Source organism: Rhamphochromis sp. 'chilingali', assembly GCF_963969265.1.
Source record: "Rhamphochromis sp. 'chilingali' genome assembly, chromosome: 4".
Taxonomy (NCBI): domain Eukaryota; kingdom Metazoa; phylum Chordata; class Actinopteri; order Cichliformes; family Cichlidae; genus Rhamphochromis; species Rhamphochromis sp. 'chilingali'.
This window is the reverse complement of record NC_137948.1, coordinates 5746318-5763285: the sequence shown is the minus strand read 5'-3', so window position 1 is coordinate 5763285 and position 16968 is coordinate 5746318. Positions and strand designations below refer to the sequence as shown.

At 40.2% G+C, this 16968-nt stretch overlaps 3 protein-coding genes across 4 annotated transcripts in view; 1 reads left to right on the top strand and 2 right to left on the bottom strand.

The window, feature by feature from the left end:
- LOC308395413 (testis-expressed protein 2-like) overlaps positions 1-610 on the bottom strand; it is a 34064-nt gene extending 33454 nt beyond the window's left edge. For both annotated transcript variants that reach the window (XM_080880261.1, XM_080880263.1), the window contains exon 1: positions 457-610. The gene's annotated coding sequence lies outside the window, so the exon portion shown is untranslated. The remainder of the gene's footprint in view (positions 1-456) is intronic.
- A 62-nt stretch (positions 611-672) lies between these two features.
- Positions 673-16332, top strand: LOC308395414 (perforin-1-like; the record flags this gene model as incomplete). The annotated part of the gene is made up of 3 exons (XM_080880264.1): positions 673-768; positions 13548-14083; positions 15165-16332. Exons 2-3 carry the CDS (start codon positions 13548-13550, stop codon positions 16330-16332), a joined length of 1704 nt encoding a protein of 567 aa, XP_080736390.1. The 5' UTR covers positions 673-768.
- LOC308395506 (myeloid-associated differentiation marker-like) lies at positions 1472-2347 on the bottom strand (the record flags this gene model as incomplete). The annotated part of the gene is made up of 1 exon (XM_080880388.1): positions 1472-2347. The coding sequence occupies one exon, from the start codon at positions 2345-2347 to the stop codon at positions 1472-1474; it is 876 nt and encodes a 291-aa protein (XP_080736514.1).
- Positions 16333-16968: the final 636 nt, after the last annotated feature.

The window sequence follows — 16968 nt, the reverse complement described above, 5'->3', positions numbered from 1 at the left end:
AAACACAAGAATTAAAGGGCCAAAGATAATTATGGCTGTAAAAAATATAAACACAGAGACCTAAAATATAAAGGGAGTGTGTTCTTCGTAGCTCAGCGTTTAGCTGGTAGCCATTTGTGGATGGAATATAACCATATGGCAAAATATAGGCTTTGACAGTAGGAGTTAGCATGAGGATGATACTGGGAGGTGCTATATGGACTAATATGGGTACTAACGTGGTCATAATATTAATTATGATCTTACACGGACCAGTGAAACACGACAGCATTAACTTACACTTATTTTCACTGCCATTAGCCCAAACATGACTTAATATCAAACCATAAACAATGAGTGGACGGAAAAGAATAGTTTTCCTGTTTAAAACTGAATCCCGAATTTGTTCCCAAGTCTGTTTTTAGACGAGCTTATTTCACCAAAACTGGAAAAATGTGTTTCGTAATGATAGCTTACCGTTTGTGGGAGTCTCCATGTTCGCCTGGACACACACGAAAAAAGCAAAACTTCCAAACGGGCTCCAAAGATTCACGCACAGTAATGTGTGTGTATTCAGTTCCACGTACCAACTTATTTCGACCCGTCTTCTACCTCACCCTGTTGACAACGACTAAACTGCACTTAGTTCCTTAAAGAAGAATGGGAAAAAAACGCTGGAGTCACGGGAGGCCAGAGTAATCGAAACCGAGCAGACGGATAACTCCATTGCAATGCGGTTTGGGATAGCCAATCGATGTTTTGACAGAGCTGCTTTGCAGGCCTGAGCTGGTGAGGCAGATGTGTAAGGTAAACAGTGTAAAATGTAAATAAGTCGGGAACACTAGTGTACAGTTTTTTTTCTGGCTTATCTTGGGGACACAAAATTTACTAAATTAAAATAAACTCCTTTTGTAGATTATCATAAAAGAAAAAGAAAGCAAATCCATCTTTTATTTTGCTTGTGTGCAGGCTAATCAGTTAAAAAGTGTGTGAATAACAGTCACATCTAATTAGTATTTAAGAGCTAAATGCATTAAAGAAGGATGTTATTTACAGCAGTTTTTATCTTCACAAAAAGGCGCAGCTGACACCTGCTGAAAATAAACATTGAGTGTAATGTACAGTTAAAAGTTCCCTCCTGTGATTTAAATAGTGGTACTGCTAATGTCGTGTTGCCATCTAGTGTTAGCAACTGGCAACTGGCCCCATTAAACTGATGGTACTGCAGGTTGTGTTAAGGTATGTAATAAAAAGAAAATAATTAGTCTTTCATGTATCAGTTACATTGGAAACAATTTTATTATTAGTCTGAATGCCTTTGGGTTAATTTTCTTTTTTAGACTCTTTATTCTGAATAACTAATTTACAGTTTGATTTGTTAAGCATCATGAGTAACTGTTTAGGAAGTTAATTATAGTTATCATACATTCAACATGTTATTTTCCCCATATTACACCCTTCAGAACACTTTTCACACAATATATGAGGACCTTCACATACGACCCCTGTCACACAACAGTTTGATGGAGAAAGCGAGATCCACTGTGTAAGCTAATAGTGTAATACTGGATATAACGGTTTCCATAATAACCAGCTGTTGTGTTATGGCGTTTTTGTTTTCATTCAGCTGCAGTATCTTGGTAAAACAAATCACTGTGGCCAACATGTAGAGCAGTACTCCAATTAGGGAGAAGCCAGCCAAAAATCTGTCAAAAGGCAGAAGACATCGTCCAGCAAAGTCACCTACTATAACCACCAGTGTAATTAGAGACATGAGGATGCAGACACCATATGACACACCAGAGACCGATAGCTGCCATGCTACTCCATTAAGGAGTTCATGGACCATCTCCACAACCAGAGGTATGATCATACAGCCCCCCCATAGCTGGGTGATCTTGAGGAGACCCGGCATGGTGCTCATGTAGCCTCTTTGCTCGTGCGCTTGGGTGCGGAGCACAATTGACTCTGAGGTGTAGGCCAGGAAGGTGAGACCTGAGGCCACTGCAGCCGCCACAGGACGTGGTAGTTCCCCCTTATGATCCATCACCATCCAAGGGAAAATCACAGATGTACTGAAAGTCATCAGTGCCCCCAACACTGCCACCGTCATAGTTAGGTTCTTCCAGGATACTCGGATAAGACTGTGAAACTGGATGATGCTCAGGATGTGGATGAGCAGGGTAATGGTGAAGAAGAAGCACCAGATGAACATACAGAAGATCCTAAAGGTTCTGTTCCAAGTTGTGTTACTATGTTCCACAGAGGCCACAAGACTGAATGCTGTGCAGGTTGTTAGGACTTCCAATGTGCGCACCAGGAAAAGGGGACTGGTGAAGTCTCTGGCCTCTAGTACAATCACAGGCATTGTCACACCGTGCACTCTGAGCGATCTAGCATCCAGCAGTATATTTAGGCGTCTTGAACAATACCTCAGTCTCAGTTCCTCAAGGTTTATTTTTTTTATATCTTGTAGTTCAAAAGTTCAGCCAGCTTGTATAAATCCACAAATATCCGTTTAATCAGGGTTTTGGAGAATAGTCCAGTAGTGTCCATGGAAGCAGTTAACTCAACAAGATCATAATAATACAAAAAAACCTAATAAATCTTGAAATTATTTCACTGTCTTCCTTCCGTTCTCCAGCACCTAAATATGTGTAAAATGAAACTTCAAAACAGCACCTCTTGGAATATATTTCGAAGCACGGTTGGTGTCAAAATAGACCTCGCCTACTTCCTTTTTGAGGTTGCAGCCGTGCACTTTCAGTCTCAGTGGAGGTAGGTGCAAATGGCCACAACAAAAAGCAAATGCAAACAGAGCAATCTTCCTCCTACCTTCAGTTCTCATGAAGCGTTGTTCCTTTTTTTTCTTCTGAAGTAGCAGTAATAAGATAGAGCGGGTTTTTTTTTATTGTTTGAAGATGTATGTCGTGCATTTGTTTTAGGACAATATTCACTGATCTGCGGAGTGCTGTAGATCATTTAGAGTTGCTTGGTGGATCTGTTTGTGGGTGTGCCCTGCTGTACTCTCAGGGGAGAATAGGCTGATATTGTAAAGAGCATCTGTTACCCCCCTGCCACTACCACCCCTCACTTTTTTGTAACATTTGGAAATAAGTTGTGTTGAGAGCTAGAAGAAAGCTGTAAACATTTTACTGCTTGATTGCATCCATGGGTGTGACTTTGTCTAGCATACACTGTAAATAGATTTACGATGTAGAATCACTGTGTGCGTGCATAATTATCTGCATGCATGTTTTCACAGGGAAGATATAAAAGTGTTCCCGTGTGTACATGTATTTATACAAGCACAAGATAATCTCTGTGGAAATAACCAATCTCTTTGCCTCTGTGTTTTGCCACATGTCCTGTTTGTGTTATATATAGATGCTGTATACACCATTTCCCCAGTTACCGCAGTCTCAAGGCAAAAACTTTGACAGAAAGCTAAAGACACATCTGATAAGCAGCTGAGGTAATGGCTATGATGCGTGTATCAGGGTTTTGAACACATCTGTATATAGCTTAACAAGAACCCAGATCTAAGACCAAGGCTTGTCTCAGTTTCAAAGATAAGTTTCAGAAGTTCCTTTTTTAAAAATCTCTTTTTACAAGATGTTACTGTAAAAACCCACATGATGAATGGCTTACATTTCTGATTCCTTATAGTGCCCTCATGTGGTAACAAAATGAAATGCAACTTTTTAAACTTACCACAGAATTTCAGTAATGATGGAAGGCTGTCTGTAGTTATGGATAAGCAGCAGCAGAGGGTGAACTTGTTTATAATATGAACAAAGAAAATCCACCTTAAAATTCTGAGTAATTGCACATATACACTAGTTTATACCCTAGTAGTTTTCCATTCAATTACAAGAATCTAATAGATGGTTTTAAGACAGGGAAAATTAAAAACAGTTCAAGTTCTTACAATTTACTTGGGAAATGTGGCAGGTTTTCATCTGAAACCCTTTCGTCATGTCATCTTTTATATACTGAATTCCCCTTTCTGTAAACTCCTGGTCATTGTGCTATCCTCAATGATGCTTGATTCATAGTGTAAGATCATTTATTAATATTAATATGTGAATGAAAACTTACAAAGAAGACTGGAAACATTAAGCTTGCTTGTTTTAAAAATGGTTGAGCCATATGAGTCTAGTGTGAAAAGTGTGACATTTTGGTTCATGTGTTGCAGCAGCTTTGCTGTTACAAAGTAGGTATATGGCAACAAAGAGAAGAACTGTGCTGTTTTTATTCTGCTTAAATCTGTCAGCTGATGCATTTATTTGTTGCATTAACTGACTTATAAACTTTGCAAAGCAGAATATATGTATACCAGTCTTTATATGCTGTTATACTGTTTTAGGGATGCATCTGCAAACCTGCAGCACTGACAGTGCACGGTTCCACCACATCACAGGAAGTGATGTCTTTCTTGCGATGACTGTGAGAGTCATTTTTACTCTGAATGTTATTAGCACGATTCTCTGAAATGCCTTCACATGCCATGTAGCCTACTGAGTTTAAATAAAACCTTTACCCTCCGATCGACATTGTGATGATAACCTGAAAATTACAAATAGTACGACAATAAAAAAAGGCTTAACGTACATTTCACTTCATATGTTTTTACCACGTACTTAGTACAGTATTGAGTAGTCAATCGCTAATGGCTTGTACCATTTCCTGGTGATTTTTTTTCCTCAAATTTTGATGCCTTTTGTTTTTATGATTTCATGGTTGCGTTTAGTTTTGAGCCTTGAAAGCTGTAAGTGGTTGTACAGCTAATTATTTTATTACTGAGAGGTTCTTTGATGCTTGATGAATCATGAGAGATATTCTAGCAGCCTGAGTCCATGGTAGCATAACTCAGCGGCAGTTTAAGCTCCAACTTTAGCAAAAAGGAAATTTTAAACTCTGACAAGTAGAGCTTTTTCTGACAACCAAACTGCTTCCATTCTACTTGTAAAAACTCTGGGAGACACAAGTAATCAGTTATGGAAAAAGTAGATTCTGTAGGTCTCAAACTAAGTGCATCTTCCCTGTATGTGTTCAGACGTATTGGGCATTTGGCTAACAATTCACTGCAAAGCAAACTAATAAGATGCAGTGTTGTGACCTTTGAGTGCCTTTCTTTTTTACAATAAATAGTATTGTGTGCTTTTATTCCGTTGAAATCCTGAAAGTAAGTCGACATTAACATACTAAAAACTTTTACATATTGTGAACTTTGCAGTATGTTTGATCATGTGTCAGATCAGTCTTTATATTTCTTTTAATAAACTGTACTGTACTGTTTAGTCAGAAAAGTTGCAGCAACAACAAAGCACAGTTCACACTGTTAACACTGTGTAATTTTAACACTGACTGCCTAATAATTCTGTGAAATGTTTTCCAACACCATGTACTGACAGTGTAAACACCCCCACCTACCCACCCCACAGACACGCACATGCTCACTCTAACCCTCAATCATAGTTTAGACAATTTGAACTTCATCATACTATTAAACCAATAATAGACATGAACTTTTTTTCATGATACCCTTTATTAAAATCTAGTCTGATGGATGTAGGTGGTAGTGTTAACAAACAGCGTTCAAACGAAAAACACGAAACAAACCATAAAAGCAGACTTCATATGCACTTTTATTGTTAACTGGATGGAAATTTTCGGTACAATTCATGGCAAAAATATACACATACTGCAGTGTGCCAAGAAATCAATAAACTCACAAGGACAATGATAATATCTCTTGATTGAATTCCTCTTCTCAATGACAAGATTATTAAAGAGCACGAGCTTTCTTTTTTGCTAAAGGGTGGATTTAACTCTGAATAAGCTTTAAGCTGGAATTGTGTTAATGTTTACTGACTTCTTACCAGGAACTGCATTAGAAATGTCAAGTTGGCTTCAGTGGTTTTACTGCAGAAGAACTTAATCTTGAATTCTTAATGTGCAATAAAAAACAGTTATAACTAAAATGGTGGTTATTGATGAGACACATTTATAAGACAAATATGTGCTATAATTGATATAAATCTAATGCAAGCTTAATAAGGTTTCCCTATTCAGCTAAATTAGTCAGATTACATCAGACCACAAAGTATTGAAAACAAGATAAGCTAAAAAATAAACTAAAGAAAGATAAGCTGCATTTGAATAAAGGAAAATGGTGTAAGTACTTGGTTTATGTGGTATGAGAATAACACAGTCTGTGTTGGTTGAATACTACGGGTTGGTTGTGTATTGTTTAAGACCCTGAAATGTGTGTTACTGTTAGGGCATCTTATATATTCTAACTCAAATTGTGATGTTCTCTGTAGTCTAATCAAATAGTTTTTGAGCCTAATTCTAACCAGGCAGTGATTAAAAATGAAACTAAACAGTGGGTGAAACAGAAAACAAACTGCGGTCTCCAGCTTCACACTTTGGCCACTGTAACTGGTCACCTATGGGTATTTTAGGCCTTTGTTGGGTACTTGGTGGCTCCGGGGTGTCTGACTGAGTGTTTAGGTGTGATTGGTGAGCTGTTTCCTTGGGGGATGTGGCCAGGGGTGGCTTGGGCCTCTTTGTCGTGTGGTGGGGGCTCTGCTAGGTGTTGGGTGGTACTCGGGGTCTGGGACCCCATCCTCAGCTCGTGCTGAGGTGGCCGTTCTCTGGCGGGGGTTGGCTGGGATGGACACACGGTTGTCATCGGGAAGTGTGGCCTCAGATCTTCAGCTCTCTTGACTGTCCTCGGTCTCCTCTCTTTGTTTCGGCCTTTAGGTGCTGCGTATTGTTTGAATGTGCTTTGTTACCGATGCAGCAGTTGGAGTCCTAGCATATCTGTTTGCTTCATCCTTGACCCCCCCCCCCCCCCCCCCCCCCCAACACACACACACATACTGTTTTCTCTCTTTTTTCCTGGTCCTTTTCTTCGTCCATTCCTCCACTCCAGCAATATTATGAATTACAGTGGGGCAAAAAAGTATTTAGTCAGCCACCGATTGTGCAAGTTCCCCCACTTAAAATGATGACAGAGGTCAGTAATTTGCACCAGAGGTACACTTCAACTGTGAGAGACAGAATGTGAAAAAAAAATCCATGAATTCACATGGTAGGATTTGTAAAGAATTTATTCGTAAATTAGGGTGGAAAATAAGTATTTGGTCACCTCAAACAAGGAAAATCTCTGGCTCTCACAGACCTGTAACGTCTTCTGTAAGAAGCTTTTCTGTCCCCCACTCGTTACCTGTATGAATGGCACCTGTTTGAACTCATCATCTGTATAAAAGACACCTGTCCACAGCCTCAAACAGTCAGACTCCAAACTCCGCCATGGCCAAGACCAAAGAGCTTTCGAAGGACACCAGGAAAAGTATTGTAGACCTGCACCAGACTGGGAAGAGTGAATCTACAATAGGCAAGCAGCTTGGTGTGAAAAAATCAACTGTGGGAGCAATCATCAGAAAATGGAAGACATACAAGACCACTGATAATCTCCCTCGATCTGGGGCTCCACGCAAGATCTCATCCCGTGGGGTCAAAATGATCATGAGAACGGTGAGCAAAGATCCCAGAACCACACGGGGGGACCTGGTGAATGACCTGCAGAGAGCTGGGACCAAAGTAACAAAGGTCACCATCAGTAACACACTACAACGGCAGGGAATCAAATCCCGCAGTGCCAGACGTGTTCCGCTGCTGAAGCCAGTGCATGTCCAGGCCCGTCTGAAGTTTGCCAGAGAGCACATGGATGATACAGCAGAGGATTGGGAGAATGTCATGTGGTCAGATGAAACCAAAGTAGAACTTTTTGATATAAACTCAACTCGTCGTGTTTGGAGGAAGAAGAATACTGAGTTGCATCCCAAGAACACCATACCTACTGTGAAGCATGGGGGTGGAAACATCATGCTATGGGGCTGTTTTTCTGCCAAGGGGACAGGACGACTGATCCGTGTTAAGGACAGAATGAATGGGGCCATGTATCGTGGGATTTTGAGCCAAAACCTCCTTCCATCAGTGAGAACTTTGAAGATGAAACGAGGCTGGGTCTTCCAACATGACAATGATCCAAAACACACCGCCCGGGCAACAAAGGAGTGGCTCCGTAAGAAGCATTTGAAAGTCCTGGAGTGGCCTAGCCAGTCTCCAGACCTCAACCCCATAGAAAATCTGTGGCGGGAGTTGAAAGTCCGTGTTGCTCGGCGACAGCCCCAAAACATCACTGCTCTCGAGAAGATCTGCATGGAGGAATGGGCCAAAATACCAGCTACTGTGTGTGCAAACCTGGTAAAGACCTATAGTAAACGTTTGACCTCTGTTATTGCCAACAAAGGTTATGTTACAAAGTATTGAGTTGTATTTTTGTTATTGACCAAATACTTATTTTCCACCCTGATTTACGAATAAATTCTTTACAAATCCTACCATGTGGATTCATGGATTTTTTTTTTTCACATTCTGTCTCTCACAGTTGAAGTGTACCTCTGGTGCAAATTACTGACCTCTGTCATCATTTTAAGTGGGGGAACTTGCACAATCGGTGGCTGACTAAATACTTTTTTGCCCCACTGTATAAAATGAAATAAATGAATGAAGCAAAAACATCAACAAGAAGAGTCTACTGTGCTCCTCTTGGGAAAGCAAACATGTTTGGCACAACAAAGCATTCGGACCATTATTCTGCTTGCTTCTGAGCAAGACAGGTTTAAAAAAAGAAAAAAAAACAAGGGTAGCTAGGAATAATAAAATAATAAATGGGCAACCTGGGCGAGATGAAGACAAACGTTTAGAGATGCTGACAAGAACACAGGCTCCTGGTTTGATGCTAGCATCTCTCAGATGACTCTTGGATCACTGACAAAAATAAGCATGAATAAACTCATATTTAAAAAAACAAGTTGTTCCTGTATTATGGTTTCTACGGAAACTGCGAAAAACAACAGCTACAACAGCAATCAAAAATTGCACATTTATTTAGTACAGCAGCATGCATAAGACTCTCTAGTCCAATCATCATATAAATCTCTGGGAGTAACAATCAAGGCAACCTCACTAATCAAGGTGTGATGTGGCTGACTGGCACACACAAGGTCACACACACAACAAAAAAAACCCCAAAACTTTTTTTAAAAAGTGAGAGGCAAGTTGGCGCAATAGTCCAGCTGACTACCTTCACTTTCTGCTGTCATGCAAAAGCGCTACTGGCTGAAACTGAACACGGGTTACCTCATGTAAAGAGGCTACATTTGTGTGTATAGTCGTTTCGCCTGATCTAGAATTAAGCTGCATATCTGAGCCCTAGTCTTTTAAATGTCCCAATTCCTAATTAATGTAGCAGAGAAGTAGGTAGACGTTTCACAGCTTGCCGAGAGAGGGTGCATGCGCAGACGTTTTATGTTGGAGACTCGGAGAGGTCCGTCAGTAACGTGATTCCCGGAACGGTGCTCCTCACGGACAGTCAGTTTACTTTACTGTTTAGACCTTACCGGTGTAAAGTATTTACTAAAACGCGCACGAAAGAGTTTACGTGTAAATACGCGCGTCACTTCAGTCGTTAGATAATCAGTCCATTTTAATGCTGTTAGGTTGCTCATTTAGTGGAGTCCTACGGTAAAATACATTAAAACAGCAGAATATTTTACATTACAGTTTAAAAACCCTACGCAGATCTAATTAAAAAGTTAATCCACGCACACACAGGCGGGCTCTCGATCAGCGCCCTCACCCTGCAGCCAGTCAGAAATAAGGTAAACGAAAACAAATGCAGCGAAAAATTCAAATCGCAAAAATTGTTACAAGCGTGATACCGGAATTACAGATATTTTTAAGAACACGTGAGTGTTGGTTTTTATGAGCAGCGACTTTATGAGCAGTTACTTGCTCTTCCCAGCTGAAAATTCCTGCGCGCTCCCAGAGACACCGCCGTATGCTCATTTGGAATTAATCAAAGGGATGTGCTTCTTTATGCCACTAGCAAATGTGGGGCGATCGTGGCTCAAGAGTTGGGAGTTCGCCTTGTAATCGGAAGGTTGCCGGTTCGAGCCCCGGCTCGGACAGTCTCGGTCGTTGTGTCCTTGGGCAAGACACTTCACCCGTTGCCTACTGGTGGTGGTCAGAGGGCCCGGTGGCGCCAGTGTTCGGCAGCCTCGCCTCTGTCAGTGCGCCCCAGGGTGGCTGTGGCTACAATGTAGCTGGCATCACCAATGTGTGGATGACAGGTTGTGTAAAGCGCTTTGGGGTCCTTAGGGACTAGAAAAGCGCTATACAAATACAGGCCATTTACCATTTAGTAAAAAGACAGCATAAGCAGTGTGGAGGATGGAAATTAGCTGGGACAATTCATGAAACGTGCTGACATCTGGTTATATTCAGGAGTGTGGTTCTTAACACAACCTGTCGACAAAACAATGTCAAATAACACAGACTTATGATCTGAAAACACTGCATCTAAAATCATCAAGTTTAAAACAAGCAGGCTATAGGATGAGACAAGGTTCACTGTATGCCCACATGCATGTGCAGGCCCAGCCACCCACTGTGTGAGATTAAGCTAAGGCTTTTTAAAAAGTCATATAAGAAGTCCTTATTGTATTTAGGTGGACAGTAAATCACAACACATAACACTGGGTTAGAGCAGTCCTGCTCAAATAAGGTCAATTAAACACTGGAGGAAAATGAGGGAGAAAGCTGCTTACAGTCGTATATACTCCAAAAAACAGTTTCTATTCCCCCACCTTGGCCTGAAGTCTGGGGAGAATTAAATTAAGCACAGTTAGGCAGTGCCCAGTAGTATTCACTTGTCTGTAGTCATACACAAATAACCTTAAGTAACATTCCAATCTTAATCCATAGGGTTTAATATGGTGTTGACCCACACTTTGCTAATATAACAGCATCAGCTCTTATATTCAGGCAAGAAGACCTGGCTTACTCTATTTCATCCCAAAGGTGTCCTATGAGATTGAGGTCAGGATTCTGCGTAGGCCCGTCAAGTTCTTCCACACCAAACATGCTCATCCATGTTTTTATGGAACTTGCTTTGTGCAGTGGGGTGGAGTTACGTTGGAATAGGTGTGAATAGACTGCACAATAGACTGGAGGGTGTTCGCTCTGTGTTGTAGCGTCCTGATGACACCCAGTTTGTGCTCCAGTGGATGATGAGAGTCAAACCTTAAATACTGTTCTGAATATGTTGGTTTACAGTACACATAAACTCTTACATGTCCCCCGTTACTGATAGAAATCTCAGAGTCTAAGAAGGCTAACATGTCATTTTTCATATCCTTCCTAGTGAAGTTGATGTGTTGGTCCACCGAATTAATGTTATCTGTGAATTTTTACCCAGGTGTCATCCACATACCTGAACCAATGACTTGATGGTGTTCCAGGGTAGGATAACAAAGCCCTCTTTTCCACTTCTTCCATGTACAAGTTGGCCACAATAGGTGAAACCGAGGAACCCATGGCACACCCATGTTTCTGCCTGTAGTACTGACCCTTGTATGTGACATTGGAGGGATTCGGACACAGTTCCAAGAGCAAACACACTTGGTTGGTGCTGAAGGTGGTCGTGTTTCTGTAATCTCTTACAAACTACCTCCACTGCTTCAGTGACTGGAACACAAGTGAACAGACATGTAACATCATACAAGACCAATATTTCATCTGCCTCCATAATGATTTCACTTCCCTTCTCAACAAAATCCAAGGTGTTCTGGTTGTGGTGTTTAGAGCTGCCTGCCAGCAGGTTGAAGATCCAAGACAGAAACTTGGGTGACCAAGTTGATCACGAAGACAATTTGTCTTAAAGGTACACCCTGTTTATGTATCTTCGGTAAACCATATAGACTTGGTGTAGCTTCCCCTGGGTATAGCCTGTGGTATGAGGTCTGGTCCATAGTATTGTCTTCGTCTAACTGCTATCACCTTCTTCAAGTTCTCATATTTTGGCTAAAAATTTTTCTGCTAATTATTGTTGCCCCATAACTGACTAGACCTAGATTCTAGTACAGATGAAGAAGTGGCGTTTTGATTGTGCCTTGTTATTGTTGCACATTTAATAAATAAATGTTTCTTCTTAGTAAGATTTTATTATCTAAAATTTGTAATTCTATATAATAAATTTTATATAATATATTCTTAAAATAGTTTGTAAGAAATTATTATATAATTTTGCTGACAAAAGCAAAGCTGTCATGGGACTCTGCAGGCCGGTCAAAAACGACACCCTTACTACTTCCATAGGAATGCAAGGTAAGTAACGGCCAGGTGCTGATAATCCAGTGCACTTGATTAACTGATTATCAGCATGTCTGGCCATGTGTATAGAAGCAGAGGATTTGGCAGTTTGGGCTGGTCTGCAGTATTCAGGTGTATATTAACACAATGTCGCAATCTTCCTAGGAGTGGATGTTCTAGCAAATTTGTTTGGGTGTTGTTTTGTGCTTGTTTTGCATCCACAGCATTCAGCATTCATTCTTGCAATCACTGAATCGACCATGAACTTTTTTGTATACCAAAGTTAGTCTGACACCTAAATCCACCGAAACTTGGTCTTGCAGCAGGACAATAATCCAAAGCACAGTTTGGCTGGAAAAAAAAAAGAATCAAGGCCCAGTTCAGAACTCAGGGGACTGAAATGCTGTTGAGTGCTGCAATATCTGCATAACTGCAAGATATTGCTGGTAAGGAGGATTTCACAATGGGTGTACTTAACCTTTGTTTTATTTCAATAATGTGTAAAGAGCAATAGTTTCCACACACATTAAATATGTGTGAAGGAAGTAAAACTGGTGCGCATATGACATTGACTTTTTATATGTTCAGTATAAAAACTCAACGTCTTCATCTGTACAACAGTCTAGATCAGATCATAGACTGTACTAACCAAAGCCTGCGGTCAACTGTCAAAGTAAGACCACCAAGTCCTTTGTTTCTTTAAGAATGATTACATGCAGGGTTAACAAGTTTAATAGCCTTTTATCTATAAATTGTTGTTTGCATGCCCACACTTTATGAACGTGGAGAAATTCGATTTTTTTTTAAAGATATCTTAGCAGCATTTGTTTTCTGGAATTTTTTTAGGACAGTAAAGTCTGTCTAAATGTTTTCAAAGTGTACTCAACTTCTCACCAGATTAAGAAAAGCAAGCAATTTTTGTCTTTTTTTCCTTTTATATTACATTGTTTTGCAGTGGTCTACTTTAACATTTCTCTTCGTCTCTTTTTGTATCTTTACTGTGCTAAATAAGAACTGGTACTTCACTTTAGTATGCACAGGTACAATAGAAAATCACAGTAAACACAACTTTACCACTGTTTGGTTTAATTTAAAAAGCTGCCAGGGTAGAGTGAGGTAGGTACTGAGGCAGGATATAGGTTGACCACTCATACTCATACCACTACATAGACACAAAAGTTTAACTGTGTGATTTCTGGTTTCACATACATCTCCACTGAGAAATGACAAATTATTTGGGGGTGAAGTGAACATTTGAAAAATACTCTATTATATTGGTCATTTTTTTATATTTAAAGTTTAATCATCATTTAATCTCTTATCATTGTTCCATTCAGATGGCAAAGCTGTGGCACGTCCTGCTCCTGTGTTGGGCATGGAGTCCCCTGTGCCTTCCTTCCAGTGTGAGCTTCATTGGTACACCACAGGAGTGTGAAAAGGCTCACTTTGTCCCTGGTTACAACTTGGGTGGTGAAGGCTTTGACATTGTGACGATGGAGAGAAAAGGTGCCTATGTGATCGACACTGAAACATGGAAGATTGGAAATGGTAACTGTAGGATGTACTGTAACCGTTACATGAATGGCGAGAAACAGAAGGTCCCTGTTGCTGTGGTGGACTGGAGAACCCTGCCCAAGTGCAGTTTGAAGGTCTCCAGTGTGGTCTATGATTCTGTTGAAACTCTTGTCAGTGACTCGACATCATCTGTATCCAACAACTGGACAATTGGCCTTGACGTCCCGGTAGATCCTTCAGCAAAGGTTGGGGTTGGCTTAGGAGGTTCTCACTCAAGAGATTCCACCTTTGCCATGAAAAAGTCAAAACAAGACCGCTACACCTTCTTACACCATTCGATCAACTGTAAATTCTATGGGTGAGTATGTCAGGGAATATTTATGGAAGCCCGTTTCCGAAACTCGAAATTTTGAGAAATGTAACTCGAAATTTTGAGTTAGCTCTGCCAATCAGTAATCTACGTGGAATGCGCACTCAAAACTGGATCGCAACAAATCGGCGCTTTCGAGAGTATGTTTGCTGATAGTAACACCATGTGATTCAGCTAATAACACAAGGATTTCATATTTTGTGAAGCCACACTGAAAATAATCAGCAATTTGTGTATTCAGGACTGACTGTAATAGTGGTAGCTTAGCTGTAGCATTTGTAGCTGAGGGCTTCAGCTTCTGGGTAACAAAGAAATGACGTAATTCACATAGATTACTGATTGGCAGTGCTAGCTCAAAATTTGGAGTTAATAACTCCAAATTTTGAGAAAAGTAAGTCAAAATTTCGAGCTACTTTTATTCTAAATTTCGATAAAATAACTCTAAATTTTGTGTTATGGATACATTTTTTTAGTGACAGAAATGCACTTTTTTTTTATAATAACAAATTTTATTTCATTTGAATTTATGTGACGTCAAACAGATTTTCAATTATGTGTCACATATAGCCTATTTTAATTTTAAGTATGTAAAACATTACAGAAAAAAACATCAGTGTAAAAAAGCCCTATCATATATAGAAAATGTTCACAGTTATTGAAGCACATCGTTAAGTTTGAGTTTTCCTTGTTTCTGTGTTTGGATTAATTATTGTTCCTCAATATGGCTGGCAATGGTTAATGTATTTGGCAGATATAATGTAAAACGGATGACGAACATCTAGTTGACATGAACTCAATATGCAAACTTATTATAATGATTTTTAAGACAATGCTCCCTGGTGCAATATACTGTGAAAAGCTAAAAATGATGCCCTCCTGCTCCCAGTCTGTATACTTTGCTAAGCCATCCACTGGATCAGATTGGCCAGTGAGTCATATGTTTGACAACACTGTTTCTTAATAGTTTGCTGCCATTTCCTCTGCGATTAATAAAGTATTATGATTTGACTTAAAGGAAACAAAATCTAAGGTGATTCACTTTTCTGTGATATGCTTTTCTGTTCCACAGCTACAGACTGGCAACAAGTCCTCCTTTGAGTCAAGAATTTAAGTCGGCTTTGGATATTCCCCCTTATTCCTCTAAAACTGCGCCATTATATCACAATCTGATTGACACTTATGGAACACATTACATCACACAAGTGTCTCTTGGAGGTGAAATTAAAGCAACCACTGCTGTCAAGACCTGCATGGCTACAATGAATGGACTAACAGATACTGATGTTAGTGACTGTTTGTCAGTTGAAGCTTCAGCTTCTTTTGCAAATTCTGCCAGTATTAATGCCACAATTGACCACTGTCAGAGAAAGAAAAACAAGTTGGGGTCTAATCAAACTTTCAGCAGTTCATTTAATGAGCGGCGCACAGAGGTCATTGGTGGAGATATTGATGGAGGTGATATCCTCTTTGTAGGTCAATCTGACCCCTCGGCCTATAAAAACTGGCTCATTTCTCTTAAAAGTATCCCTGATGTGGTCCAATACAACTTAAAACCCCTACACACCATACTGCCATTAAATCATCCTGCCAGGGCGGGACTGAAGCAACAAGTGGAGCAGTACATTAAGAAAAATGCAGTGCTGAAGAAATGTTCAGAAACCTGTAAGATTGGGCACCGATCAAACGCAAGAGATCCTTGTGCTTGTGTCTGCAACAGTAACCAGAACATCAAGTCAAACTGCTGTCCTGCTGGGAAAGGTCTGGCAACCTTAAAGGTGTTCAAACTTTATGCAAAGGGTCTGTATGGTGACAAGTGGACTCAGACAGATGGTTCAGTGGAGGTGACATATGGTGATCAGAAAAAGCGCACTGATATTATAAGTAATGATGACAACCCTAGATGGAGAGAAACATTTGAGTTTGGAACCATCACCATCAACATGAAAAACAAACTTAAATTTGCTGTGTATGATGAGGACACTTACTGGAACAGTGATCTGTTAGGCGAGTGTTCATTTGATCTGCGAGCAGGGAAGGTGAGCGACAGCTGCATGCTGAATCATGGGACCTTCTTCTTTTCCTACATCGTAGAGTGTGCACCAAGTCTTAGTGGGAACCAGTGTCAGGAGTATATCCCCTCGGCCATGAGTCCGTCTTTGGCTGAGGTTTTCCACACCAGAAATGGGGTTCTTCTTGGAAAGATTGGGAATAAGTATGAGGAGTCAGTAAATGAGTGATTTTAAACCAAATGTCATTGTTAGGAAATGAGTCAGGGGGAGATGATTATGTACTGGATATCTGTTTGCTTATGTTTTTGCTTTTTATTGCAGCTAAAATATTTACATTTATTTGTTCAGTGGGTGTAATGCATGAAGAAGTCATGACAAAGAACAGTTGCCCCAGTTTGTTTTAGGTGTGAAGGAAGTAAAACTAGCACACGCCTTTGTGGGTTTTAAAGTAGTTAAAAACAAAATCTGTGACAACAGCAGACTCAAGTCTCCACTTCTAGATCAGTTAGTAAAGCATAGGCCGAATAATAGATCTATGCTGCTCTATCGATCAGAGCCTGCTGTTCACCGTCAGTGTAATACTACAAAATGCTTTGTCATTTTTAAAACATTCTTGAGTAGCACAATTGTTCACATGTGCGTCTCCAGTGAGTAATGTGTGAAAAGGTTTAGAGCTGCAGTGCATGTGTGAAAACTGTTTTAATGTATTGGGAAAAAGTTGAGAATGTTTAACTTTTGTTATTTTTGTTTTTTTATCCATGTCATTTCATATCTTCTCATTCTTAAATGGTTCCATACAGATGGCAAAGCTGCGGCACCTCCTGCTTCTGTGCAGGGCTGTCTGGTTAGAATGTAAACTGCATC